Here is a 27,990-nt window from a genome sequence, read left to right on the forward strand (position 1 = left end):
CCCTTCCCTGGCTGCAGAGGGGCCAGCCCTCCTGGGGACACCCCAAACACGAGCCCCCCACCCTTATCCATGGCCCATCACCGGGTTTGTGCCCCCCCCAACCGCGGTCCCCCGGTCCCCGAAGTGGCGGCAGTGCTGACCCCACACCGCACCAACCCACCGAGGGTCGTGGGAGCTCCCCCGTCACCTGCCATGGCAGCAATGAGGACCCTCCATACCCCGGCGAGCGCGGTGGGACCCGCGGTCCCCCTCAGCAATAAGGACCCCACACACATCAGCCAGAGTCGTAGGACCCCCCAATCCCCCGCTGTGGTGACAGAGACCCCCCAAACCCCAACAAGTGCTGTGGGACCCCCCAACCCCCCACAGCAGTGAGAATCACTCCCACTCCACAAATGCCACAGGACCCCAACTCTTCATGACTGCAGCAAGGAACCCCCACCCCATCACCCCAGCGTGTGTTGTGGGACCCCCAAATCCCTGTGGCTGCAGCGAGGACCCCCACCCTCCATGGCAATCCCAGTAAGCACTGTGGGACCTCCAACCCTCCGTGGCAGTGACGAAACCCCCCCCTCAACAAGTCACTATGACCATCTCTCCCCTCACAGCCACATTTACCCCGACCCCCCCAGACGCTACAGCCCCGCTTTGGCAGAGCCCGCCACGGGCACGAACACCCCGCTCCCCCCGCCCCACTCCATCCCCTCCGCCTCCTCCTCGATCTGCCCCGGGATGCGGAAATCCACGGGGGGCAGGTCCCGCTCGGGGCTGGGGGGCTCTGGTGGGCGCCCGGTGCTCTGGAGGAACTGCAGAAAGTTCTCCTCGATGGAGCCCTCGCGGCTCGGCAGCCGCAGGTCCTCCTCGGGGGGCTGCTTGAAGAAGCAGGTGAGGAGCCGGCCCAGCTCGCCGCGGATCTGCCGGTTGAGGCAGCCGTAGAAGAAGGGGTTGGAGGTGAAGCAGCAGAACCCCAGCCAGGTGACCACAGTCTCAGCCGCCGGCCCGGCCAAGGGCCGAGTGCTCAGCGCTGTGTACAGCTGGAAGGAGAAGTAGGGCAACCAGCAGAAGAGGAACTGGCCGCCCACGGCCAGCAGCACGACGGCCGCCTTGCCCCCGCCGAACATCCTCTGCGGGGTGGTCCGAGGAGCGCCCGAGGTGGTGACCATGGTGGAGCGGCTGCTGAGGGACGCCGAGCGCCGCCGCGGCGTCTCCATCCAGGTGGGCGGCGGGCCGTGGTGCATGGCCGCCACCCGCGCCACCTTGAACATGCCGCAGTACACCACGACGATGATGAGCAGGGGCAGCACGAAGTAGAAGGCGGCGAAGAAGACCACAAAGACCTTGCAGGATGGCCCGCGGCTCCACTGCAAGGAGCAGCCGTGAGCGCCGGGCGCCGGCGGGCGGTCGGGGGACAACCAGCCCAGCACCGGCACCAGCGAGGTGGCCACAGCCTTGAGCCACACGCCGGCCAGCACTCCGGCCACCAGCCCCGCCGTCATCCGCACCTCGTAGCGCAGCGGGTGCACCACGTAGTAGTAGCGCTCCACGTTGACGGTGGAGATGGAGAGGATGCACATGGAGGTGAGGCAGACGCTGAGGAACAGGTAGACGCGGCACACGGCCTCGCCCAGCCCCGGGCTCTCGAACACGGCCGAGCCCGACAGCATCTCCAGCGGCATCAGCGTCAGGGCAGCCAGGAAATCCACCAGGCACAGGTGGAACACGAAGACGAACTTGCGCAGCGCCGGAGTCTTGGCGATGACCGTCATGACGGCGGCGTTGCCCACGATGGCCGTGAGGTCCAGCAGCACCATGAAGAACAGCCCCACCGACTTGGAGGCCGTGTCCTTGGGCTTGGCCTCGGCGCTGCTGTTGGGGGGCCGGGACCCCCCTCTAGAGCCGTTCCAGCCCCACGGGGAGGGCAGGAAGGGCTCCATCCTGTGCCGCCGGCCCGGCGGCGCGCACGGCATCGCCGGGGACTCACATCCTCGGTGCTCCGGGGGTGGGGGCGCCGCTGTGGGCGTGGCACTCAGAGCACCCAAAGGTGTCCCCCAGCCCCGCTCATGTCCCCGCTGCTCAGCGAGGGGGTACCTGGGGGAGGTGCAGCTGTCACTGGAGGGGGCAGGACTCTGGAGGAGTCCTGAGCGCTGAGCTGGACCCCCAGGTGCAGCCCCCAGGTACCTGGGGGGAGGTGGAGCTGTCAGAAAAGGGGGAGAGACTCTGAAGGGAGAGCTGAGCAGGACCCCCAATTGCAGCCCCCCCAGTACCTGGGGTGAAGGTGGAGCTGTCATGGGTGGAGAGACCCTGGAGGGAACCCTGAGTGCCTGGGGGGCTCACAGGTGACCTATGACAGCCAGGCAGGGGTCACAGCTCTGCTGGGGGGTACATGGAGCTGTCACGAGGGGACACAACCTTGGGGGACCCCCTGAGAGGTGAGCTGGACTCCCACCTGCATCCCACAGGTACCCGGGGGTAGGTGGAGCTGTCAGAAGAGGGGGGAGACCCAGAGGGGACCCCTGAGAGCCATGGTGGGATCACAGCCGACCTTTGAGAGACACAGGGTGGGTCTCAGCCCAGTTGTGACCCCCAGCCACAGCCCCCAGGCACGTGGGGGGAGGCAGAGCTGCCAGAGGGGACAGAGAGCTCTGGGGGACACCTGAGATCCCAGGGAGGGCTCAGGACAGCTGTGACCCCCTCACACATAGTCCCCATCTCTCCCTATACATCTCCACCGACATCAATCCCTACATCAAATCCCTTCCCCAACCAAAAGCCTTGTTCCCCACAAAAATGAGCTGTTCTGGGCTAAACCTCCCAAATTCCAACGTTTCAACCCAAACCACGGCAGTGGAGACCTTTGCCCAGAGTGTTGGGACCACACCGCGGGGCCGGGATGGGTGGGTGATCCTGAGAATGAGGGGAGGGGAGGGCCCAGCACCCCCAAGTCCTGGGTTCACCCCTCGTGCTTGGAGGCCTTGCGTGACCCCCCCCACCCTGAGCTCCCTCCATGGGGATATGAGGGGGATGTGGGGGCTCCCCCGGACACCCCGGACGGGGGCGGGGGTCCCCACCCCTGCACCTGCTGCACCCCGAGGGAGGGATGCTGACGGAATGGGGGTGCAGCCGCGGGTCCCCCCTCCCCTTCTCCCTGCCCATTTCCCTCGCCCAGCGCTCCGGAGCGATGTCACCGGTTGGGGACCCCCCTCCCACCTCAGAGGGAGTCTCCCCCACCCCCCAGCATCTCCCCACCTTCCCAGGCCATCGCCCCCCGGCGGGGCTGCTCGGCCGCGGCACCTACCCTGGGGGTCTGCATGGAGCCGAGGGTCCCCGCTCCGGCCGGGGGAGGGGTCGGGGCCGGGGGGTGTCCCCGGGCTGGCGGGGGATGCTCGGGGCTGGAGCCACTGCGGCGAGGGCTGCTCCGCACCGCGCGGCTGCTGGGTCCTAGTGCCGCCCGCCTCGCCCGGTACCGGGAGCGGCCCCTGAGCCCCGCAGCTGCGAGCCCCGCACTGGGGTGGGCGCTGCTTGCTAAAGCCTGGATTTGCCCCCCCAGCGCACAGCGGAGGGTGCGACCCCCCGTGTGCTGCCCCGACCAGCGCTTCGTGCCTCAGTTTCCCCACCTGCCGCCCCAGAGCGATGGGGAGGGCACGGGGCGGTCGCTGGGGAAGGGAAAGGGAGCTCGGGGGGTGTAGGCGGAGGTGCTCGCGGCGGGGAGAGGTGGGAACGGGGGGATGGGGCACAGGGTGGGGTGGGGGTGCCGGGCTGAGCCCCTCAGAGGGGTCGCAGACGCCCCCCAGCTCTGCCTACCCCCACCCCAGCGCCCCTTCCCTTGTTCAGCAATGGAGCAAACGGGATGGGGTCCGTGTCCCTCCCCGCCACGCCCCGTGCCTCAGTTTTCCCAGGACGTGGCCATTCCCTCGCAGGAAGGGGTGCCCGTCTTTTCCGCCCCTCCAAAATCCTGCTCGGGCTGCCAACTTTCCCCCTGCAGTGCCCTGACCCCACCCCGAGGGTGCCCGGGTGGGATGCGCGGCCACCCGGTCCCATTCCCGGGATGGGGGTGACAAGTGATCCGGGGGTGACGTGTGTCCCCGCGCGTCACGTGCCCATTGCCAGGCTACGGGCTCTCAAAAATAAATCCACCCAAACCAGATTAGAAACACCCGACCTCGGATGAACCAGCCCCGGCATCCTGGGGCCCGCGGGCGGCTCCCGGTGGGACCCCGGGCACCGGGAATAGCGGGAATAGCGGGAATAGCGGGAATAGCGGGAATAGCGGGATCCCGGTGAGCGGGATACGGGGGATCACAGGATCCATCCTGCCCGGGGTCCGGCCCCGGCGGTGGAAGCAGAGCACGGGAGTGAGTCCTGGTCCCCAGAGTGGGGGCACACACGGAACCCCCCGTATCCTGGGAACCCGTGTGGGCACCCTCCACTTGTGTGGAACGCCTGGGGACACCCCGCCATGGCAGACACCCCGCTCTGGCACCCCGAGTATCCCTGATTCTGCTGGCACCCCACACCCCAGTTCCCAAGCACCCCACTGCCCCAGCCCCTGGCATCCCAGTACCCATTTTCTTGGCACCCCAACACCCCAATCCCCAACCACCCTCCTATCCCAGCACCTTGGGACCCCAGTACCTCAACATCCTGGCATCCCAGTACTCAATACCTTGGCACCCCAGTACCCCAGCACACTGGCACCCCAGTACCTCAATAGCTCAGCACCCTGGCACCCCACACCCTGGTACTCCAGTATCCCAGTGCCCTGGCACCCCAGTGCCTCACCACCCTGGCACCCCAGCAATTGAACATCCCAGTGCCCCTGAGCAGTGGAACCCCAGCACCTCAGTGTCCTGTCACCCCACTATCCCAGCATCCTGACATCTTGGCACCCCAGTACCCAGTACACTGGCACCCCAGGATATCAGCACCATGGCATCCTAGGGCTACTGACACCCCAACATCCTGCTACCCAGCACCCCAGTCCCCAGGCAACCCAGTACCAGTACCCTGGCACCCCAGCAATCCAACACCCAGTGCCCCAGGACACTGACACCCCAGTGTCTCAGTGTCCTGGCACCCCAGTAGTCCAGTACTCTGGCCCCCCAAGTACCTCCACATTCTGGCACCCCAACACCCCAATACCCCAGGCTATCCTTCCTCCAGCACCCCTGCACCCCAGCCCCTGGCACCCCAGTACCCTTGTCCCTGTCCCATCTGCAGAACCCCTGCTGGACCAGCAGGTTAAACACGTTCACATGTGTGTGTGTATGTGTGTGTGTGTGTCTGTCTGGGTGTGTCTGTGGGGGTGTGTGTGTGTGTGTGTGTGTGTGTGTGTTTGCACACCTGGATACATGCTTGTGTCATGTGTGGCTGCCTCGGGGGTCACACATCTGGCAGATATCTGGCAGATACGCCTGTGGGGGCACACACACGTCCCTGGGCTGTGCACACGTGTGTCTGTGTGTGTGTGTGTGTGTGTGCTGACACACGTGTGTATCACATGCACCCGGCACCAATCCTGCTGCCCCCTGGGACACCCAGGGCCCCCCAAGGACACGCAAAGCCCAGCGCTGGCCTGGGGATGTCAGGCTGTGGGTGGGGCAGGCTGTTGGGAGGGGTGCTGGGCAGTGGGTTTTGGGCAGGGATTAACTCCCGGATTAAAACTGGGAAAATAAGGACGACCCAAGGACAAAATTCCTTGTGTGACTAAGGGGGGGCATCCGACCGGGGGTGGGGGGAAGTTAGGGTGAAGGGAACAGGGTGAGGGGCACCCTGAGGACATCCTGTTCTGTGTTCCAGGGGTTCCTTTTAATCCCTGCCCCCCTTTGCAATAAAAAGCTGCATCATCCCAGCATGGTTTGTTCCAGCTCTTTTCCCTCTAATTTTGGACCCAAAATCCGGCACGAATGTTTAGATCTAAAAATACTACCGGGAAGGAGAGCCACTAGTGGGGGGTGCGGCTGGGGCTGTGACAGCCAGGGGTGCCCCTCGGGGGTCCCGGGCAGGGGAGTCCCCTCTGTCCGAGGGTAGCGGGTGGGGCTGTGGGTGGGGTCGGGACTTCAGGGTGGAATGGGGAGTTTGGGGCTGCGCCGTCAGGAGTGGGGATGGCGGTGGGATGGGGCTGGGAGTGCAGCTGGAGCTGGGCCTGCCATGGATGGCATGGGGATGGAGATGGGGTGAGATGAGATGGAGGGGCTGGGGAAGAAGAGGGGAATGGGGATGAGGATGGGCATAGGGATGGAATAGAGATGATGGGGATGAGAACGGGGATGGGGACAGGGGTGAGGATGGGGATGATGGGGATGGGGATGACGGGAATGGGTACAGAGGATTGGGATGATGGGGATGATGGGGATGATGGGGATGATGGGGATGATGGGGATGATGGGGATGATGGGGATGAAGGGAATAGGTACAGAGGACAGGGATGAGAATGAGGATGGGGAGAGGATGGGATTGGGAGATGGGGACGAGGATGAGGCCAGGGATGGAAGGGGGATGATGGGAAAGAGGTTAGAGATGGGGATGAATGGGGATAGGGGAGAGATAAGTGTGAGAATAGAGATGGGGGATAGGGACAAGGATGGGGCTGGGATGATGGAAAGGGGGACGGGGATGAGGATAGGGATCCAGGGGACAGGGATAGGGATGGGAATAAAGATGAGCATGAGAATTGGGGTGGGAAAGAAGCTGGGGATGGAGAGGGGGATGAGGACGGGATCGGGACAGGAACGGGGATGGAGAAGGGAGTGGGGACTGTGGACGGGCCAGAATAGGGATGAGGACGGGGTCGGACACAGGGCTGGGCTGGGGAGGGAAATGAGCACGGGACCGGTACAGGGCCGGGGCTGCGGCAGGAGCTGGGGCTGGGGTCGGACACGGGACCGGGGCGGACACAGAACCGGGGCGGACACAGAACCGGGGCGGACACAGAACCGGGGCCGGACACAGAACCGGGGCCGGACACAGGGCTGGGGCAGAAGTCGGAAACAGGGCTGAGGTCGATGTCGGACGCAGTGCTGGGGTGGGACACAGGGCCGGTGTCGGACACAGACCCGGGCCCGGTGCCGGTGCCGGTGCCGGCGGCGCTCGGCGGGTTAAGCCGCGCGCTGCCGCCATTGGCGGAGCGCAGAGCGGCCGCAGCCAATGGGGACGGGCCGTGCGCACCGGGCCTGCCCCACACCCCGTCCCGGGGCGGATCGGGGCGGTTCGGCCGCGTTCGGGCCGGGTCGGAACCGTTCGGCTGCGCTCGGACCGGGCTCGGCTCCGCTCGGTTCAGCTCGGCGAGGATCGGGAAGGTTCGCCTGCGTTCGGGCTGGACTCGGCTCTGCTCGGCTGAGCTCGGGGAGGATCGGGAAGCTTCGACCCGGTTCGGCCCGGCTTGGTTCGGCGCGGCCCGCTCGGCTTTCTTCGGCCTCGCTCGGCTCAGTTCGTTTTCGGTTCGGCTCCGCTGGGATTCTCTCGGTTCGGCTCCGCTTGACTCTGTCCGGTTCGGTTCGTCTGGGCCCGGCCCTGCCCGGTCGCCGCCGCACCGGGCCCGGTAACTCCCCGACCCCATTCCCGGTCCGGGCCCGAGCCCAGCCCCGGCAACGCCCCGGGAGGAGGAGGGAGGGAGGCAGCGAGCATCCTCCGCCGCTCCGTCCGCAGCACGGCCCTGCACGGGACCGGGGGCGGGGGATCCTGGCCGGGGGGAGCGGGCAGGAGCCCGACCTGCCCCGGTGGGCCGTGACAGTGGGGACATGTCGTAACAGCGGAGACAGAGCCACCCGCACCGTGACCTGGGTGGGCAGTGAGCCAGGGACAGACACCCTGTGACACCAGGGGCTGAACCCCACCCAGCTGTGACACTGAGGGGCCGCCGGGGCACAGAGCCACTCCATGTCGTGACACCGGGGGACCGCAGCTACGGCAGGCAATGACACTGGGTGCACAGCGCGGCACTGGGTGACAGCCCCCTCAGCACTGTGACAGCAGGTACCTGCACCATGACACCAGGTGAGCAGCCAGATCGGCGTGTGCTGTGACACCAGTGGACTGTGTGCCGTGACACCGGCTGAGTGAGCCTAGAGCATGCCGTGACACCACCCGACTGAAGCCATCGTGGACTGCTGACACTGTGTGAGCCCTGAGCCGGGCACATGCTGTGACACTGGCGGACCAAAGCCACCCTGGACTGCGACAAGAAGCGATCAACCAGCCTGGCACCTGCCACTGGGTGGCCAAAGCCACCTCGGACTGTGATACAAGTGACCAAGCCACTTTGCACCATGACCTGGTGAGCCCTCAAGCTGGTGCCTGCCATGACACCGTGTGACTGAAAGCACAGTGGGGCTGGGTGAGCCCCGAGCCCTGCACCTGCCGTGACACTGTGACTGCAGCCACCCCGTGTTGTGACACTGGCTGACTAAGCCACTCCACATCGTGACACCATGTGACTGAAGCCCCCCCCGCTCCCCACGCTGCGTATCCCCGTCATGCCACCATCCTGTCACCCGCGCGCGGCCATGGAGCCGCTGTCCCTGCTGCTGGCGCTGTCCCTGCTGTCCCCATGGGGCTCTGCCGGGGGGAGCTGCCCCCCGCGCTGCGTCTGCGCCTCCAACCTGCTGAGCTGCTCGCAGGCCAACCTGAGCGCGGTGCCGGCGCCGCTGCCGCGCTTCGCCGCCGTGCTGGACCTGAGCCACAACAACGTGACGCGGCTGCGGGCGGACTGGGCGCCGGCGCGGCTGCCGCACCTGCACTCGCTGCTGCTGAGCCACAACGGGCTGGCCTTCGTGTCCACCGAGGCCTTCGCCCACGTGCCCCGCCTGCGCCACCTCGACCTGTCCTCCAACCGCCTGCGGACGCTGGACGAGAACCTGTTCAGCGACCTGGGCGAGCTGGAGGTGCTGCTGCTCTACAACAACGAGATCAGCACGGTGGATCGCACGGCCTTCGAGAACCTGGGCCGGCTGCGCAAGCTCTACCTGGGGCAGAACCGCATCGCCCGCTTCCCGCTGGAGCTGCTGCGGGAGGGCAGCCGGCTGCCGCAGCTGGCGCTGCTGGACCTGTCGGCCAACCGGCTGCGGGCCGTGCCCTCGGGCGAGCTGCAGGCGCTGCCCGCCTGGCTGCGCGACCGCCTCTACCTGCACAACAACCCCCTGGCCTGCGACTGCCCGCTCTTCCAGCTGCTGGACCGCGGCCGCCGCCGCCACCTCAGCGCCGTGGAGGATTTCCAGGACGAGCTGCGCTGCTTCCCGCCCGGAGCGACCGCTCTCGTCAAGATCCTGGAGCTGGCGGGCAAGCAGCCGCTCAACTGCAGCAAGGCGCAGGAGGCCGTGCTGGAGGCGCACCTGGGGGACAGCGTGACGCTGGGCTGTGACAGCCGCTGGCAGGGCGTGCGCAGCCGGCACTGGGTGACGCCGGGCGGGGAGCGGGTGCTGGGGGACGGGGGCAATGGCAGCGTGGTGCTGCTGGCCAACGGCAGCCTCCAGCTGCGGGCGCTGCGCCCCGAGGACGCCGGCACTTACTCCTGCTGGGTGGCCGGACCCCTCCTCAACGAGACCCTCTACGTGGAGCTGCTGGTGCACAACTTCACCCTGCACGGCCCCCACGACACCCTGAACACGGCCTACACCACGCTGGTGGGCTGCATCCTGAGCGTGGTGCTGGTGCTCATCTACCTGTACCTCACTCCGTGCCGCTGCTGCTGCTGCCGCGGCGCCGAGAAGCCGCCGGCACCGCGCGACGACAGCATCAACTCGTCGGTGCTGAGCACCACCCCCAACCACGCCGGGGGCACCGGGGAGCCCTGCGGGTCGCACGTGGCCCCCGGCGCTGGCACGGGGCAGAACGGCAGGTTCAAGGGCGGGGGGAGCCCCCCGCTGCCCCCCCGGCAGGGCCCCAAGGCGCAGAGGAAGGTGTCGGATCCAGACTCGGTGAGTTCGGTCTTTTCCGACACGCCCATCGTGGTGTGAGGGGACACTGTGGGGACAGTCCCCAGGGACACCCCGTGCCAGCCGCTGCAAGCTGTCCCTGGGCAGAGGGGTGGCCAGACCCCGCTGCCGTGTCCCCAGCTTGGGGGGGTCACACCGTCGCACCTCAGGACTGAGCATCGCTGCTGGCCCCCGCCAAGGTCACTGACACCATGGGACAGCGAGGGACAAAGAAGTGACACACACTCTGGGGACAGTCTCCCACCGTGACCAGGAGAGGTGGCCAGACCCCCACCGGCATGGCCCCAGCTTTTGGGGGTCCCATCATCAACCCCCAGGACTGAGCGTGGTCCCACACCCCGCTGAGATCACAGAGGGACCGTGAGGGGACACACCATGGGGACAGTCCACCGGGACACCCTGTGCTCCTGCTGCTGCTGGGACTCGTTCCCCACGGACATGCCATGGGCAGAAGGGGTGGCTGGACCCCTACTGCCCTGTCCCCAACTTGGGGGGCAGCACCATTGCCCCCCAGGACGGAGCATCACTGCTGACCCCACCGAGGTCACAAGGGACAAGGATGTGAAGGGACACAGGGGGCAGTCCCCCACTGCAGCCTGTCACCTGGCAGGAGGGGTGGCCAGACCCCCACCACCATATCCCAGCTTTTGGGGGTCCCACCATCACCCCCAGGACTGAGCATCATCCCTGGCCCCTGCTGAGATCACGGAGGGACTGCGAGGGACAAAGGTGTGAGGGGACACACGGTGGGGAGTCCCCTGGGATGTCCTGTGTCCCCACTGCCAGCTGTCCCCAGGCAGGAGGGGTGGCTGGACCCCCATCACTGTGTCCCCAGCCTTTGGGGGTCCCACCATCGCCCCTCAGGACTGAGCATCATCCCTGGCCCGTGCCGAGGTCAGCAGGGCACTGCAGTGGACAAGGGTGTGAGGGGACACACCATGGGGACAATCTTCTGCTGTGACTTTCCCTGGGCAGGAGGGATGATCAGACTCCCAGCACCGTGTCCCTCATTTTTGGGGGTCCCACCGTTGTCCCTCAGGACTGAGCATCGCTGCTGTGGTCACCACAGGGACCAGTCTCTGTGAGGACATGGCCACCAACTGCAGGGCATCAGCCCCACCAGGCACTGGAGGAGTGAGGGACAGTGACAGTGGCAGCCCTGAGCCCCCAGAACGGCAGCACCAGGCAGAACCCCCCTCCCTGCGCCCCCCACTCCCCCCGCCCCCCTTGGCATGTGCATGGCCAAGCATGAGTCCCCCGGGGAGCATGTGCCACCCCCAGGGGGACACGGGGGGTCTGCCACCCCCCGGGGAACCCCAACACTCTCCTGACCCCCCCTGCAACCCACAGCTGCAGACAGAGCCCCCTCCCCCACAGGGGGTGGGACCGGGGGGCTCTGGCACCCCAAAAAGGCGGTGCCCCCCCCACGTCCCCACGCCAGCCCCGCCTGTGTCCCCTGTCCCCACCCTGGACCTCCCCCTGCACTGGGCAATGCCCACCGATGCCTCGGCCACAATAAACGTGTTTCCCTCGTGCCTGTGCAGCCTTCACCTGCTTTTGGGGGACTCAAAGGGGTGTCCCCAAGGTGGGACCCCTTGCTGGGGTGGGGGTGGGTTTGGGATGGGATCCCCCAGGGTGAGTGGGGGGCCCTGCTGCCCTTCCTGCCCCCATCTGACCCCAACACGCTGTGCTGGGAGGGGGTTTTGGGCAGCCCCCCTGCTGCCAGCCCCGTGCTCACCCCCACTCCAATGATCCCCCCAGCACCCCAATGACCCCACTATGGTCCCCAGGACCTCCCCTTTAACCCCCCCGGCACCCTAATAGCCCTCCATGGTTCCCAGGATCCCCCCTGTAACCCCCCAGCACCCCAATAACCCTCCATGGTCCCCAGGATCCCCCCTGTAACCCCCCAGCACCCCAATAACCCTCCATGGTCCCCAGGACCACCCTGCTGTACTGAGGCCACCCCCAAGCAATTCACTGATCTCCCCAGCCCCCTGATTAATCCGCTGCCCCCCCAGTCCCCAAAGACCCTCTGTGGTCCCCTGTACCCTTCTAGCACCCCAATGAACCCCACTCACCCTTACAAACCCCCTGAGCACCCCAAAAACCTCCTGTGGTCCCCAGTATGCCACCATCCAGTGAGCTCACTGAGCCTCCCCATCACCCCAACAACCTTATTTACCACCACCCAGCCCCCCAGTGAACCCCCAGAATCTCAATGACCCCACTGACCTACTCCCAGCCCCCCAAAAAGCCTTATGGGGGGGGCTGCCCACCCTGCAGCACCCACAGCACCCCAAAGACACCCTACAGCCCCCAGTAAACCCCCCAGCACCCCAATAACCCCCTCAGCTTCCCAAAGACCCTTAGGAACCCCTGCCCAGCCCCACAGCCCCCCCAGCGCCCCAAAGACCCCTTTGCTCCCCAGTAACCCTCCATAGCCCCCCAATATCCCACCGCTTCTTGAACACTCTTAACAACTCCAGTGACCCCCTTCCAGCTCCCAATGACACCCCCCCAATAATTCCCCATGGCCCCCAGTATCCCCCTGCCCCACTGACCCCCCTGTGCCCCAAAGACCCCCTGACCCCAGCCCCAAAACCCACAACTCCCCAGTACCCCTTTCCCCCACCACCCCCCACTACACAACTCTTCTTTTTTTTTCTCTTTGTTTTTTTTTTTTTTTTTTTTTTTTTTTTTTTTTTTACAAAAAGAACAAAAACAGCAACAACCGTTTCTTATAAATATCCGCGGCCGGGTGGGTCCCCAGTGCCGCCCCCATCCCGGGGCTGGTTTAGCAGCAAGAGAACAGAACTGAGAGTTTTGAGGTATTTTCTGGAAGTCTGGGATTTTCCTTCGTGTTTCCTTGGGAATTTTTTTTTTTTTTTTTTTTTTTTCCCCTTCATCGGTTTTTCTGGCGTTTCCCGGTGGGGAGGACACAGGGGGGCCCCCGGTGACCCCTCTGTTAATGGGCTTTGGACTGCGGGGGGGAGAGGGGGCGAGTCAGGACACTGGGGGGACATTGGGGGGACACGGGCTTGCTGGGGGCTCTCCCCGGGGTTCGGGGAGCCCCACGGTGTCCCCAGGGTTGGGGTGTCCCCCCACCACACCACGATGTCCCCCCCCAGGACAGGGTAACTCTCAGGGCACAGCGACCCCAACCCCAGCGTTGCACCCTTTAGGGGGGTCCCCCCGTTTCCCCACCCACCTTCAGGGCGCTCCTCTTCTCCTGGAAGCCCAGGGGCGCCCCCGGTTTCTTCCTGCGGACGGAGCCCCCCGGGGCGGCGCCGCCGGGGCCGGGCGGGGCCGGGGGGCCGGGCAGGGGGGGCGCCCCTTTGGCCTTCAGGGGTCGGCAGTAGGTGGCCGCGTTCTTGCGCTTCTTCACCTCGTCCTCGGAGAGCCCCCCCAGCCCGGGCAGCGGCGTCTGGGGGTCCCGGGCAGCGCAGGGCTGGGCGGGGGGCGGCCGGCGCACCCGCGGGGTCCCGTTCAGGATGGCGATGGAGGGCGAGGCCGGGGGGGCGAGTTTCGTCTTGCCGGGGGGGGTCCCCCCCTGATTTCTGCCCTTGCTGTCCCCCAAGCAGGTCCGTTTGTAAGGGGGGCCGCCGGCCGCGAGCTGCCAGGGCCGGGGGGGCTCCGTGTCCGTGCCCCGCGCCCGGGGGGATTTGCTGGCCTTGCCGGGGGGCAGCTTGCTGAAGGAGGGCGAGGGGGTGTTGGCGGGGAGGGGGGAGGTGATGGACTGCGTGCCCCCTCCCCCGCACTCGGGCTGGCTGCAGGCGGCGGCCGCGGGGGGAGACCCCACGGTGTAGGTGAGGCTGGTGGGGAGCCGGCAGCCCCCCGGCGCCGGGAGGGTCCGCAGGGGCGGGGAGGGGGCTGCGGGGCCGGAAAGGGGGGCAGCGGGGCTGGGGGGGGCCGCGGGGAGGTGAAGAGGGGGGACGACGGCTGGAGGGATCTTCCTGTGGGAAGGGAGGGGAGGGTGAGATGGGGAACCCCCAAAATTCCTGCTCCCAGTCATATCCCCCCAGTTCAGAGGGGGAGAGGTGAGATGGGACCCCTCCAAATCCTCATTCCCAACCCTCCAAATCCTCATTCCCACCTCTCCAAATCCCCACTGCCATCCCTCCAAATCCTCATTGCCACCCCTCCAACCCCACCCTGTCCCCCCCAGTTCAGGTGTGGAAGGGTGAGATGGGTGCCCCCACAAGTCCTCACTCCCAGCCCTGCATCCCCACCTTGTTGCCCCAAATTTGGATGGGAAGGGGTGAAACAGGACATCCCCTCAAATCCCCAGCACACCCCTGCCTTGTTCCACCCCAATTCAGGTGAGGGGATGAACTGAACCTGCCCCCCCTCCCCAAGTCCTGCATCCCCATCTTGTCCTTCCCAATTTGGGTGAGAAGGGGGGGAAATGGGACCCCTCAAAACCCCCACTCCCATCTTTGTCCCCCCAATCCTTCCTGATTCAGGTAGGGAGGGCATCCCAAAACGCTGCTCCCATCCCTCCATCCCCACCTTATCCTCATCAGTTTGGATCAGAATGGGGTGAAATGAGACCCCCCCCAGCATCCCACTCCCATCCCTGCATCCTCACCTTCCCCTGCTCGGTTTGGACAGGGAGGGGATGCAACAAGAGACCCAAAATCCCCATCCCTTCCTCCCCCCACAATCCCAACATCACGCTGGGACTCTGTGGGGCACAAACCTTGTCCCCTGGCCCCCCTCAGCCCCCCTCACCTCCACCTGTGTGCGCTGAGGTGCTGCTCCAGCATGGAGCCCAGCGCGGCGCAGAACCGGTCCAGCCGCCGGTCGAACACGTAACAGCCCGGGGTCACCAGGCGGCTCCCGAAGGTGCAGAACTGGGGGGCACCGGGCCAGGGTCACTGCAGCCCCCCAAGCCCCCGCCTCAACCCCTCCCGGAGCCGGGAAAGGACGCGGGGATGGGCTGCGGGCGGAGCTGGGGGTCCCCGCCCCATTTGGGGTCCCCGCCCCACTCGGGGTCCCCGCCCCATTTGGGGTCCCCTCACTCACCGCCTGAGGCCGTGGTGGCCGCACTGGGGTCCGGGGGGGCTCCTCGCCCCCCTCCTCCTCGCTCTCCTCGCTGGACACGCGGCTGCCCCCCTTGGGCACGGGGAGGGGGAAGCTTCCCATGCTCCCCTCCCCAGAGGTGGCCGGAGCATCCTCGGGGTCACTGTCAGAGGAAAGTCGGGCCCTGAACAGGAGAGGAAGTTTTGGGGTGCTCAATGTGTTATTGTCACTGTGAGACAATAACCCCCCCAAATTCCCACTCCTAATCCCTACAATGTGCCCCACAATTCAGATAGGGAAAGGTGAGATGGGGATCCCCCCAGACCCCCTTCTATCCACTCCCCCTCCCAATTCAGGTGCAGAGGGGCTGAGACAGGACCCCACAATTCCTCAGTCACATTCCTGCTGCCCTGCCACATCCCCCAGTGCAGGTGGGGAAAGGTGAGATGGACCCCCCAAAACCCAGCTGCCAGCCACATCTTCCCCTAATTCAGGTGGGGAGGGGGTGAGACAGGACCCCCAAATCCCTGTTCCCATCCACACCCCCCAAATTCAGATTGTGAGACTGGACCCCCAAATCCCTGTTCCCATCCACATCCCTCCAAATTCAGATTGTGAGACAGGACCCCCAAATCCCTGTTCCCATCCACATCCCCCCAAATTCAGATTGTGAGACAGGACCCCCAAATCCCTGTTCCCATCCACACCCCCCAAATTCAGATTGTGAGACTGGACCCCCAAATCCCTGCTCCCATCCACATCCCACCAAATTCAGATTGTGAGACAGGACCCCCAAATCCCTGTTCCCATCCACATCCCCCCAAATTCAGATTGTGAGACAGGACCCCCAAATCCCTGTTCCCATCCACATCCCACCAAATTCAGATTGTGAGACAGGACCCCACAAATCTCTGCTCCAAACCACATCCCCCTCCCAATTCAGGTGGAGAGGGGGTGAGATGGACCCCCCCAAATTCTCACTCCCATTCCTGCCCTTTCAATGCATCCCCCCACAATTCAGGTGGGGAAAGGTGAGAGGAGACCTCCCCCAAAATTAATGGGGTACTCACCTGGGGGGGTGCAAGCAGTGGGGCAGCCTGGCTCGGCAGAGGGGGGTACTGGGGGGCTGCAGCAGTGAGGGGGTGTCCTGCAGGGCAGGGTGCAGTGGGTCCTTCTCAGGGGGGCTCCTGTCCTTTGGGGGGTCCCCTCGGCGGGCGCTGGCCTTGAGCTCGGCCACCAGCACGTCGAAGTCCTTGGCCCGACCCTGCACCTCCCGGCGCTGGTGAACTGAGTGGATCTGGGACACAGCAGGAGGGGCTCAGCACCCCCCAAAACCCCCAGGGTGGGATATTGGGGTGTCCCCTCCCCGTCTTCCACTACCTTGCAGGTCAGCAGGCGGGTGCAGAGCTTGTTGGTGTCGGGGTTCCGCACCCCACACTGCCGGTTCAGGTCACACTCCTTACCTGGGGGGACAGGGAGGCAGCAGGTGCTGGGGAGTGCTGGGGGGGCACCCCAAAACCCCCCACTAGGGCTGGGCATGGAGCACCCACTCCTTGGAGCAGCTCTGAGCGGGGGGACACAGCCCTGAGAAGTTTTGAGGGTTTTTTGGGGGTTCACCATGTGCTGCTCCCTCCCCTTTTTGCCCTTCTTGCACCCCCCCCTTTTTTGCCCCTTCCCTGGGGTGACCCCCCCATTTTCACCTGGGTCCTGCATTTCTATCACCTGGGACTGTCTGTGGGCACAGCAGCAATTGGCTCCTGTATTTTGGGGTGCAGGGGGACACATGTTTGACTCCTATATTTTGGGGAATATGTGTCCAACACCCATCTTTTGGGGTGACATATGCCCAAACCCCATATTTTGGGATGGCACACATCCAAACTCCCTGTTTTGGGGTGGCACACACATTTGACACACATTCTTTGGGGTGATACACATTTGACCCCCATATTTGGGGGGGGAACATGTGTTATACCCCTATATTTTGGGAGGCACAACACATTTGGCCCCCAAATTTTGGGGGGGATATTTGTCCAGTCTCCATATTTTGGGGTGACACATGTCCAACCCCCATATTTTATGGGGGACATGTGTTCAACCCCATATTTTCAGAGAATACACATTTGACCCTCATATTTTGGGGGGACACACGTTCACCCAGGTATTTTGGGGGCAACATGTGTTTAACCCCCATATCCTGGGGGACCATGCACTTAACACCCATATTTTGGGGTGAGACATTTGACCCCCATATTTTGCAGGGGTACACATTCAAACACCGTATTTTTGAGGTGACATATGTTCAACACCTCTATTTTGGGGGCCACATATTCAACCCTCATATTTTGAGGGGAATGCATATCTGACCCCCATATTTTGGAGGTGATATATCCAATTCTCATGTTTTTGTGGGGGACACAAGTTCAACCCCCATACTGTGGGGTGACACGTTCTACCTCCTTATTTTTATTAGGGACACACGTTTGACCCCATTTTTGGAGGAACACACGAGTGAATTTGGGGATCCATCCCCAGCTCCCGCTTTCGTATGGGAGCAGTGAAATGGGGGGGCCCTAAACCTGCAGGATGACCCGAGCTGGGGGCAGGGCAGGGACCCCCCCAGCCCAGCAGAGCACAGGGGGGAGCAGCTCCCCTGGTACCTACCCCACTGCTAGACCTGGCTGCCAGAATCCCGGCACCAGGATGTCCCGCTGGGATCATCCGCCCCCCCCCACGGCCGGCAAGGAAAGGGGGGACTCACGCGCCAGCTTCCTGTGGGGCCTGGGGGGCGCTTTGGGGGCCCCCCCATCCTTGTCCCCCGGAGCAGGGCTGCTCTCCGGCATGGCCGAATCCCCCCCGACCCCGGCCGGCACCGGGGGCTCTGCGGGCACCGCGGCAGCCGCGGCTTTCCCCAGGGATTCCTTGGAGTTGGTGGGGACGGCTTTGGGGGGCACCTTGATGCCGTGCCCGTCCGGTTTGGGGATGCTGGGAATCTTCTCCAGGTTCACCACGGGCACGAACAAGCTGCGGAGAGAGTTTCGGGGAGGAGGGGTGGGATGGAAGCGACCCCGCGGCGGGAGCGGCGGCGCCGCCCGTCCCGGCGCTCACCAGAGGTTGTTGTCCTTGTCCGCGTGCTCGGGGAGGGGCTGCGCTCGCCCGCGGCCGCCGGGATGTTTCTCCTGCAGGGCTTTGGCCGCCCCGGGAGTCCGGCCGGGCACCGGCTGCCCGTTCACGGCCACGTGGCACGCGGGGGCGCGGGCGTAGAGCTGGCTGAGCGGGCCGTGCCGGCGTTCTGCAGGAGGGGAGGGGAGGGGACCCATGGGATCCATGGGATGGGATCCATGGGATCGATGGGATCAATGGGATGGGATTCATTCACGGGATCCATGGGATGGGATGGGATCCATGGGATCAATAGGATGGGATGGGATGGGATGGGATGGGATGGGATGGGATGGGATGGGATGGGATGGGTTGCATCCACGGGATGGGATCCATGGGATGAGCACATGGATGGGATGGGATGGGATGGGATGGGATGGGATGGGATTCATGGGATCCATGGGATGGGATGGGATGGGATGGGATGGGATGGGATGGGATTCATGGGATCCATGGGATGGGATGGGATGGGATTCATGGGATCCATGGGATGGGATGGGATGGGATGGGATGGGATGGGATGGGATGGGATGGGATGGGATCCAGGGATGGGATCCAGGGATGGGATTTATGGGATGGGATGGGATCCATGGGATGGGATCCATGGAATGGGATGGGATGCGATCCACGGGATCGGATCCACAGGATGGGACGGAATGGGGCAGGATTGATGGGACGGGATGGGATGGGATGGGACAGGATGGGATGGGACAGGATGGGATGGGATAAGCCCACTGTTAGCCCACACCAGAGCTCCCACCGCTGTGAGCCCCTCCCTGCCCCCAGGCTGTATCCCACAGCCAGCCCCAGTGATATTCCCAGTGCTGGAATAGCCATTCCCAGAATTCCCAGAAAGTCCCCTCCCTGCCCCCGGGCTGTACCCCTCAGCCAGCCCCGGTGCCACTCCCGGTGCTGTTCCCAGCACCACGGGCTGGAATAGCCATTCCTGGAATTCCCTGGCTCACCACAGTGCTTCTGGAAGGCCTGGGGCTTCACCACCTGGCTGCAGTGGTTGCAGACCACCAGGTAGAACTCGTCGTGCGCAGGGCAGTGCCCGAAGATGTCCATGTCTGTGGGGAGAGCTCAGTGAGCTGGCACAGACCTGTGCTGCTGGAAGCACTGCAGGCAATGATCCCAGCTCCACGGCTCACACAGCCCCAACACGCTGGGTTTCACCCCAGAGAGGAGCTCACCTTCCTTAATCAGGGTCATGGTGTCCAGTTTCTTGCTGCCACTCTTCCCATTTTCCTCCAGCTCTGACCCTGATCCTGGCAGAGACAAAATCCTGTCAGTGGCTGGCACAGGGATGGTCCCAGTGCTCCCACACGGGGATAGTCCCGGCATTCCTGCTCCTGGAACAATTAAAGCAGATAAAATTAGATCAGAGACAGATCCATCCTGTGAGTGGAGTTGCCCTGTGCTGTGTCACCATTCCCAGGGTCCCCATCCTGACAGCCCAGTGCCAGCAGGATGGATGTTCCTGGTGACATCCCAGTATGGGATGTGACACTCCTGGGAAAACCCTGTCCTGGGATGTGACACCCTTGGGATATATCTGCCCTGGGATGGCACATTGCTGAGGACAGCCCTGGTGCTGGGATGGGACACCCTTGGGGACAGCCCCATCCTGGATGGGATGTAACATTTCTGAGGACACCCCAGTCCTGGCACAAGACACCCCTGGGAACATCCTGACACCCTTGGGTCACCCTGGTTCCCATACAGCTGTGGCTCCACTGGCTGTGCCTGGCTGCTGTCCTGGGCTCTGTCCTGGGGGGACTGAGCCAGTGGCAATGGTGACTTGGCCAACTGTGTCAAACTGGGTGTCCAGTCCCTCCCCAGTCCTATCAGGCCATGCCATACTGGGCACCCAGTTCCATCCAGCTGTGCCATACTGGGCACCCAGTTCCATCCAGCTGTGCCATTCTGGGCACCCAGAGCCATTCAGATGCACCATGAGTGGTGCCCAGTCTGGGGCAGCCAGTCCCAGTGCTGAGAGCCCACAGGGATGCTGCCAAGCTCCCAGTAAGGGGCACCTGGCTCCCAGTGTGCCCTGCCCAGTTCCCAGTGCAGGATATCCCAGTGCTCAGCAAGTGATGCCCAGTCTGCCCAGTCCCCCACCTGGGGCTCCCAGCACCTCCTGCCTGGTCTGGGGTAATGGTGGCAACTAATTCCCAGTCCAGGCTCTCCAGTTACTGCTCTGTTCCCACCAGTGTCCACTGCACCTGGGATACCTGGAATCCAGGAGGGGGCACCCAAAACTGGCTCCCCATAACAGGCACAGGGTTCAGACTGGGGTGCCTGGTGCCAGATCAGTGCCCTGTGATGGGTGCCCAGTTCCTAGTGCAGAGATCCTGTGCCCAGCTCCTGAATCCCAGTGCCCAGTGTGGCTGCCTAGTGCCCAGTTCCCAGTGCAAGCACAGGATGCCCAGTTCCAGGTGCCCTTTTCCCAATGTCTGGATCCCAGTGCAGGATGCCCCAGTCCCAGTATCAGAATCCCAGTGCAGGGTGCCCCATTCCCAGTGCCAGGTGCCCCATTCCTAATGTCTGGATCCCAGTGCAGGATGCCCCATTCCCAGTACCAGATGCCCAGTGCGAGATGCCCCATTCCCAGTATCAGAATCCCAGTGCAGGATGCCCCATTCCCAGTGCAGGATGCCCCATTCCCAGTATCAGAATCCCAGTGCAGGTTGCCCATTCCCAGCACCAGGTTCCCAGTGCAGCGTGCCAGGTCTGGCTGCCCTGCTCCCAGTGCCAGGTGCCAGTACAGGATGCTTCATTCCAGGTGTCCAGTTCCCAGTGCCAGGGAACATCCTAGGACATGCCAGGACAACCTGCTCCGGGCACCCGGCACCAGAAACCGGGCACTGGGATCCCCGCACTGGGCATCCAGACCCGGCACCCTCTGCTGTGCGCCAGCTCCTGGCACGGGATGCCGGGTCCCGATGCCCGGTGCAGGGTTCCCAGTGCCCTGTTTCCCACTGATGCCCCGCTGCCGGTGCCCCGTTCCCGGAGCAGAACGAGCCGCTCCTGCTGCCCGGTGCAGCACCGCTTCCCAGCGCCCGGCGGAGGATGCTCCGTTCCCGGTTCCCAGCGCAGGATGCCCCGTTCCCAGCGGCCGGTGCAGGATGCCCTGCTCGCGGTTCCCGGTGCCGGACTCCCCTCTCTCTCCCGGTGCCGCTGCCCGCCCGCCGCGCGGCGGCGCTCGGACCGGGGGTCGGCGGGCGCGGCCCCGCTCGCGAAGCCCCCCCACGCCGCCGCCGCCCTCACCGCTGTCGGCGGGCGGCCCGGCCCGCTCCACCCAGGCGCTCCAGCTCTGCCCCGCGAACTCGTCCAGGCCGGGCACCGGCCGCCGCTCCGCCGCCATCGCCGCCGCCGCCGCCGCGGCACCGCCGCCCCCCCGCGCCGCCCCCGCCCCGCGCATGCGCCGCGCGCCCCGCCCGCCCCGCGGCACCACGGGCACGGTAGTCCCGGGGCGACCCCCGCCCGGCCCGACCGGGAGCCGCACCGGCTGCGGCACCACACCGGCATGGGGCACCCGGGAGCTCGATACCGGCTGCGGCACCATACCGGCATGGGGCACCCGGGAGCTCGATACCGGCTGGAGCACCCGGGAGCTCGCACTGTGGGATCTCACAGTGGGTCTCACCCAAGTGATCCCTGTACCAGGCTGGGGTCTCCTGTTATCCCTATACGGGGATCCCCATAACAGGTATATAGGGCACTCGGTGTCCCTATACAAGGTTGGGGTTCTCTGTTGTCCCCATACCGCACACAGAATCCCAGTAATTCCCATAACGGGCTGGGGTCTGGTACAGTTATTTCTATACTGGGCTCTGAGCCCAGGGTATCGCCATACAAGGCTGAGGTTCCAGGTTATTCCTGTACGGGGCTGGAGATCCCCGTTATGCCCATACCAGCTTAGGATCCCCCCTTATCTTTTACTGGTCTGGGGTTCTGTATTATCCCTTTATGGAACTGGGACTCCCTGCCATTATTCCCATATCTGGTTGGGGTCCCAGGTGATCCCTTATACTATCCCAATACCGGACTGGGGTTCCTGATTATCCTTTTACTGGTCTGGGGTCCGCTGTCTGGGACCCTCCATTAGCCCAATACTGATCTGAGGTCCACAGTTAACCCTGTACCAGAGGCAGGGACCGGTTTATCCCTGTATGGACCTGGCTGCCCTCAGGCAGGGCCGTTCGCGCCTCCGCAGCGAGGCAGACACCGGGAGCCCCAATCCAGAGCTGGTACCCAGGACTTTATGCGCCCCATACAGACACGGACCCCGCGGGGTGACACAAAGAGCCCCCGACACCAAACGGGACCCCCGGGGTTCCGCGTCCCCCTTCAGCATCCGAACCCCCGGCGGCTCCAAGCCCGGGGACAGCGACACCCCGTCCCCGGGCTGGCGGCCGGCGCGAGGTCCCGGGGGCCGGGCGGGCTCCCCGGGCTGGCTCGGGCCCCGGGGGGCTACTGCTCGTCGATGGGGGCTACTGCTTGTCGATGGCGCCCTGCTCGGCCGCGCTGTCGCGGGGCTCGGGCGGCCGCAGCCACGGCGTCTCCCGCAGCACGAACCAGCAGTTCCCGGCCCACAGCAGGAAGTTGAGGAACCCGAAGAGCTGCAGGAGATGAAAGGGGAGAGGGGAGAGGACAGAGAAAAAGGGAGAGGGTCTCACAGGGCACTCTTGGGGGGGCACAGCATCAGCACCCCACACATACCCTGTGCACCCCATGAGCTCCAAGCACCCCATACATTCCCTACACCCCATGTACCCTGTACATCGTATGTGCCCTATGCACCTCATATACCCTATACACCACATACATTCCCTAAACCCCATGTACCCTGTACATCATGTGTGCCCTATGCACCTCATATACCCCATACACCACATACATGCCATAATTCCTGTACATCCCATGCACCCCACTGTGCTCCAGGCACCCCATGGGCCCCATGTTATCCATTCCATCTGTAACTCACATTCTGTGCCCCCACGCACCCCATACTCCCCATACGCTTCATCTGCACCCCAGGCACCTTATGCACCCCATGTGCCATGCAACCTGTGCACTCCCTGGGCCCTGTATGCCACATGTGCCTCATGCACCTCCTGTACACCATGCAACCCACATGCCAAAAGCACCTCATGCACCCCATTTCACCCCATTTCACCCCATATGACCCATGCACCACACATGCCCTATGCCCCCATGTACATCGTGCACCCCACACATCCCAAACACCAACACCAGGGACTGCACCACCACCACCACCCCATCCTGGGAGTCCCTGATGGCTGTGGGGGGCAGGATGGCTGTGGAATGTGTTCACCCACATTTTCATGAGTGTGCCCATATTTTCATCTGTGTGTCCACATTCCCACTGCCCTCTCCTGGCTGAGCTCAGGAATCTGGCACACGTGTGCACACATAAGGACATGGGTGTGTGAGTGTACATCTGTGTGCACCTGTAAGTGTGCATGCCTGGTGTGCTCACACATCCACGTGTGCTGTCTGTCCTGTGAACACGTGTGTGCACTGCTGTGCTTTCACAGGCACAGCTTTGCAGCCTGTGGGTTGCATGTGTGTGCACATGTGCTGCTCAGCTCTGCTTGAAACCACTAAACTGTGCTCCCAATCAAAACATGGCACGTTTTTGGCCATGTGTGCCCATGTGTGTATGCCCATGTGTGTGTGCCCGTGTGTGTGCCCATGTGTGTGTGTCCATGTGTGTGTCCATGTGTGTGTGCCCATGTGTGTGCCCATGTGTATGCCCATGCGTGTCCCCATGTGTGTATGCCTGTGTGTGTGCCCATGTGTGTCCCTATGTGTGTTTCCATGTGTGTGTGTGCCCATGGGTGTGCCCACGTGTGTGCCCATGTGTGTCTCCATGTGTGTGCCTGTATGTGCCCATGTGTGTGTGCCCATGTGTGTCCCCATGTGTGCCCATGTGTGTGTGTGCCCATGTGTGTGTGCCCATATGTGTTCCCATGTGTCCCCATGTGTGTGTGCCCATGTGTGTGTGCCCATATGTGTGCCCATGTGTCCCCATGTGTGTGTCCCCATGTGTGTGTCCCCATGTGTGTGCCCATGTATGTCCCCGTGTGTGTCCCCATGTGTGTGCCCAGGTGTGCCCATGTGTGTGCCCATGTGTGTGTGTGCCCATGTGTGTGTGTGCCCATGTGTGCCCATGTGTGTCCCCATGTGTGTGCCCATGTGTGTGTGCCCATGTGTGTGTGCCCATGTGTGTGTGCCCATGTGTGTCCCCACGCGTGTGCCCACGCGTGTGCCCATGCTGCCCTCACCACCGAGATGTTGGCCAGCCCCATGGCCGGCGTGGTGCCGGCTTTGCAGACCACGTCCTCGCCCTGGCAGACGGGCATGGCGGCGATGAGGGTGGAGGGGCGCGTGGCTGCCTTCACGTCGCTCAGCCCCTTGCCCCACGCCGCCGCCGCCACCAGCCAGAAGAAGGCAAAGCAGACGGTGACGCAGAAATCCTGCCGGGATGAGAGACGGGGCTCAGCTGCCATCCTGGCATGGCGCTGCACTCACGTGTCCCGAGGGATGAGCCTGCCTTACTGTGAAGGGCAGCTTGGTGTTTTCGGTGTACAGGGAATGGAAGCGGAGGTAGAGCACCAGAGCAGCCATGGAGTAGAGGAAGGAGAAGACCCCCAGGGTCACGAAAAACTCGGCGGGAGCGGAGAAATCACCAACGAGGTACAGGGTGCGGGCTTCTGATTCATCCTCACATTTCGGCATCCCAAAGGGAACCTGGTATAACCTGGGAGAGAGGGAGGGGGGTGTCAGGGGGCTGGGAATGGAGGGGATGGTGGGGGTAGGTGGTAAAATCATGCTGGGTAGATCCCCTGGGAATTGAGATGATGACAGGGATGGCTAGAATAACCAGGCTGGGGTGGACGGCACAGAGTCACTGCCATAACCTGCATTCTTCTCCAGGCTCTAGTGCCCTGGCTTGGAGCTGGTGGCAGGGGAAAAGGGCTAGAACTGTGACTCTCATCTGGCCCAGCTGCATCATTGCCTTTCCAGATAAATCAGGATTCCCGTGGTCTTCCCTGAGCACTGAGAATTCCCCTCCTTCCCCAGCCAGGTCTTCCATAATTAACAAGAATCCCCGTGGATGGTGTCAGGAATGCCAGGGGATGTCCCATAGTGTCAGGGAGTGGATGGTCCCCAGCTGAGCACGGCACCTCAGAGACCAGGCTGTGGTCCCTGCCAGCAGGAAGGGAGTGTAACCCCAGCCCAGCACCCCCCAGCTTGTCCGGGCTCAGCACCCCCTCACCTGAAGGGGTACCCGAACTGGATGTTGATGGCTGTCATCCCTTCGCTGCCACATTTCACTGTGGCTCCGGTCTCGCCGCTGAAGGAGCCGCAGGAGCCGAAGGCGAAGATGGCAAAGAGCTACAGGAGAGGACAATGGGTCTGGGGGGGTTGAGGGCTTGGGGGCACCCCTTTCATCCTTGGGGGGCAGGTTGTATTCCCTGGCACTGAGTGATGGGGAAGCTGCCACCCCCCAGCTGTTGGCGCAGGTACCTCCCTCCAACATTGTGATTCTACTGGCATTGAGATTTGAGGATGGGGGGGTCATATTTCAAAGCCAAACCCACCCCAACTGCCCCCTTAATTTTGGGCAGGGTACTGAGTGCCAGAGTGGGTTTCCAGGCAGCTGGGAGCATCCCCATGGTAGGAGCCCCAGAGCAGTCCCCTCCCCAGGAGCCAGCCCTGCCCTCCCTTGCCGTTGGAGTCACACTGTCCTCATCTCTTGGGTGAGGGTTCCGGGAAAACACCATTCTCAAAGTGTTTTCCCACAACTCCTGCTGGCTCAGCTCCCAGCTCCCCGGGTGAAATGGGGAGTCTGAGCTGCCAGGCCTGACGCTGCAGGGATGGGCAGCCCCGTGTGTGGCACTGGTGGAACCTCCAGGGATTTTCTCCTCGCTTTTGTTTCAGGGCTGTCTTTGCAAGTGGAGTCTGATCCCATATGGTGGCCTCAATGGCAGGGGAAGCCCAGAGCCTCTGAGGGTGGGTTTATGCAAACCAAAGAGGTGTAGGATTGGGGGAAAGCCCCTCAATCTGGCTCCTCCTGGTGGGAGATGCCCAAAGAGGGCCGAGTCCTCCCTGTACCTCAGTTTCCCCCGGGAGCCCCCCAGCCCTGGCAGGGCTGAGCTGCAGAAATGCCACCCTGAAACCCAATCTCACAGGGAGCCATTCATGGCACGGCCAGGACAGGACAGAGCCGCGGGCGCTTGGCTGCCCCCCTGTCCCCAGGATCCCCCTTCCTGGGGCTCACTGACCCTCAGTCCCTCTCCCCACCCACCCACCCAGTGCCCCCCGAGCCTGTGGGAACGGTGGGGACCTGACACCCCGATGTCACTGTCCCCTTTGGCACGGCTGGGCAGAGCCACCTGCTCAAGGTCACCGGGGAGGGCCGGGAGGGGCTCGTGGCTGAACCCAGACGTCCATGTGGCCCTGCTCCCCTCCTCCCCCTCACCCCAAAACGAGATCTCCACTCCGACTGCTGATGGGGTGCAGGAAGCTCCGGAGGGGCAGGAGGAGCTGTGGGATTCCTTCATTCTGGGGTGGCTTCAGGAAAGCAGTGGAACACCCCAAATCTGGGGGGACCAGGAGAGCAGCACCCGGCAGTGCGGGGGAAGGGGCTGGGACGGGGGTCCGGGATCAGGCCCGGGATAGGGGGGGACACACCGGGGGGGGGCACTCACCCATTCCAGCACCTTGATAAAGCCCAGGGGCTCCTGGAGGCGGCCCCAGCGCAGCCCACGAAGGACACGGTCCTGCAGGAGAGAGGGGCGGGAGCCAGGGAGCACCAGGACGGCGCCGGCACTTCCCCGGGGTCCGCTCCGGGCAACCAGGGGGGCTACCCGGGGCACGGGGGGGCTGCACCGTGAGCTACCCCGGCTTGCCACAACGGGATTGCTCCGAGCTGGGGGCTGCAAAGGGGATCAGGGGGCTGCAAAGGGGCTGCTCCGGGCTCGGGGTTACCTCGATGGAGAGGGGTCTGCCCCGGGAAACTGGGGAGTGCCCCGGGAAACGGGGGGGACTGCCCCGGGGAACCAGGGGGGCCGCACCGGGGGACCGGGGGGATGCCGCGGAGAAACGGGGGTACTGCAATGGGATGGCCACGGGCAGGGGCTGCCCTGGGGGACCGGGGAACGGCATCGGCCACGGCACCAGAACAGCGGAGGCTGCACCGGAGGTCGCACCGGGCGCTGCAATGGGACACCGTGGGCTTCTCCGGAGGTCGGCACTGGAACACGATGGGCTCGTCCATCGGGGGATCGGCACCGGGACGCCGGGGGGACACCGAGGGTCTCCTCGGGCAACAGTGCCGGGACACCAAGGGGCTGCACCGGGAGCGTGCCGCGGTCACCGGGAGGGGGGACGCACCGGAGCCCTACCTGGAGCCGGGGCGCTTTATCACCGGCCGCGGAGGCGCCGGGCTCCGACATGGCCGGGCCGGGGGCGGTCGGTGCTGCCTCCGCCGCCCGCTGGGACGGCTCCGCTGGCGGAGCCGCCACCGGGCACCCCACGGCCCCCGGGGCAGGCAGCACCGCCCCGCCCCCGGCAGCGCCCCTGGGCCGGCCCCGGTTCCCCCGGGACAGCCCCTCGGCCCGGCCCGCCCCCGGCCCTCCGGCCAGCGCGGGGTGCGCAGCGCCCCCCGGGGGGGTCCGTCCGTCCCGCGGCCTCTCCGGTCCCCCGGGAGCGCTGGAGCGAGGCGGGAACCCCGCCGGGGGCGGCTAACGGGGCCGGCAAGGAGGCTGACGGCGTCGCACCGTGTACTGGGCGTTGGGGTGCCGGTATGGCACTTACACCCGCTGCCGGTATCCCCTCC

The 27,990-nt window shown here is 64.4% G+C and overlaps 4 protein-coding genes across 5 annotated transcripts; 1 reads left to right on the forward strand and 3 right to left on the reverse strand.

The window, feature by feature from the left end:
* Positions 1–398: 398 nt before the first annotated feature.
* On the reverse strand, positions 399–3,432 carry GPR61 (G protein-coupled receptor 61). The gene is made up of 2 exons (XM_056511233.1): positions 3,296–3,432; positions 399–2,088 (listed from the first exon to the last, which is right to left on the reverse strand). The coding sequence occupies exon 2, from the start codon at positions 1,965–1,967 to the stop codon at positions 636–638; it is 1,332 nt and encodes a 443-aa protein (XP_056367208.1). The 5' UTR covers positions 1,968–2,088; positions 3,296–3,432; the 3' UTR covers positions 399–635.
* Positions 3,433–8,383: 4,951 nt separating this feature from the next.
* AMIGO1 (adhesion molecule with Ig like domain 1) lies at positions 8,384–11,464 on the forward strand. Its single transcript, XM_056511231.1, has one exon. The coding sequence runs from the start codon at positions 8,472–8,474 to the stop codon at positions 9,948–9,950; it is 1,479 nt and encodes a 492-aa protein (XP_056367206.1). The 5' UTR covers positions 8,384–8,471; the 3' UTR covers positions 9,951–11,464.
* Positions 11,465–12,636: 1,172 nt separating this feature from the next.
* On the reverse strand, positions 12,637–21,489 carry ATXN7L2 (ataxin 7 like 2). 2 transcript variants are annotated; one of them, XM_056511225.1, is made up of 11 exons: positions 21,387–21,489; positions 19,310–19,384; positions 19,082–19,186; positions 18,063–18,246; positions 17,716–17,978; positions 16,335–16,417; positions 16,025–16,251; positions 14,958–15,138; positions 14,664–14,785; positions 13,141–13,885; positions 12,637–12,912 (listed from the first exon to the last, which is right to left on the reverse strand). In XM_056511225.1, the coding sequence occupies exons 1-11, from the start codon at positions 21,481–21,483 to the stop codon at positions 12,898–12,900; spliced, it is 2,097 nt and encodes a 698-aa protein (XP_056367200.1). In that variant the 5' UTR covers positions 21,484–21,489; the 3' UTR covers positions 12,637–12,897. The 2 variants fall into 2 exon arrangements, with proteins under 2 accessions (XP_056367200.1, XP_056367199.1); XM_056511224.1 differs by lacking the exon at positions 21,387–21,489 and having other exon boundaries at positions 14,958–15,117; positions 19,310–19,810.
* An 870-nt stretch (positions 21,490–22,359) lies between these two features.
* SYPL2 (synaptophysin like 2) lies at positions 22,360–27,988 on the reverse strand. Its single transcript, XM_056511309.1, has 6 exons — positions 27,557–27,988; positions 26,861–26,932; positions 25,426–25,544; positions 24,705–24,906; positions 24,431–24,622; positions 22,360–22,741 (listed from the first exon to the last, which is right to left on the reverse strand). The coding sequence occupies exons 1-6, from the start codon at positions 27,605–27,607 to the stop codon at positions 22,613–22,615; spliced, it is 765 nt and encodes a 254-aa protein (XP_056367284.1). The 5' UTR covers positions 27,608–27,988; the 3' UTR covers positions 22,360–22,612.
* Between the last annotated feature and the right edge of the window lie 2 nt (positions 27,989–27,990).

The sequence above is a fragment of the Oenanthe melanoleuca genome, chromosome 26, assembly GCF_029582105.1.
Source record: "Oenanthe melanoleuca isolate GR-GAL-2019-014 chromosome 26, OMel1.0, whole genome shotgun sequence".
Taxonomy (NCBI): Eukaryota; Metazoa; Chordata; class Aves; order Passeriformes; family Muscicapidae; genus Oenanthe; species Oenanthe melanoleuca.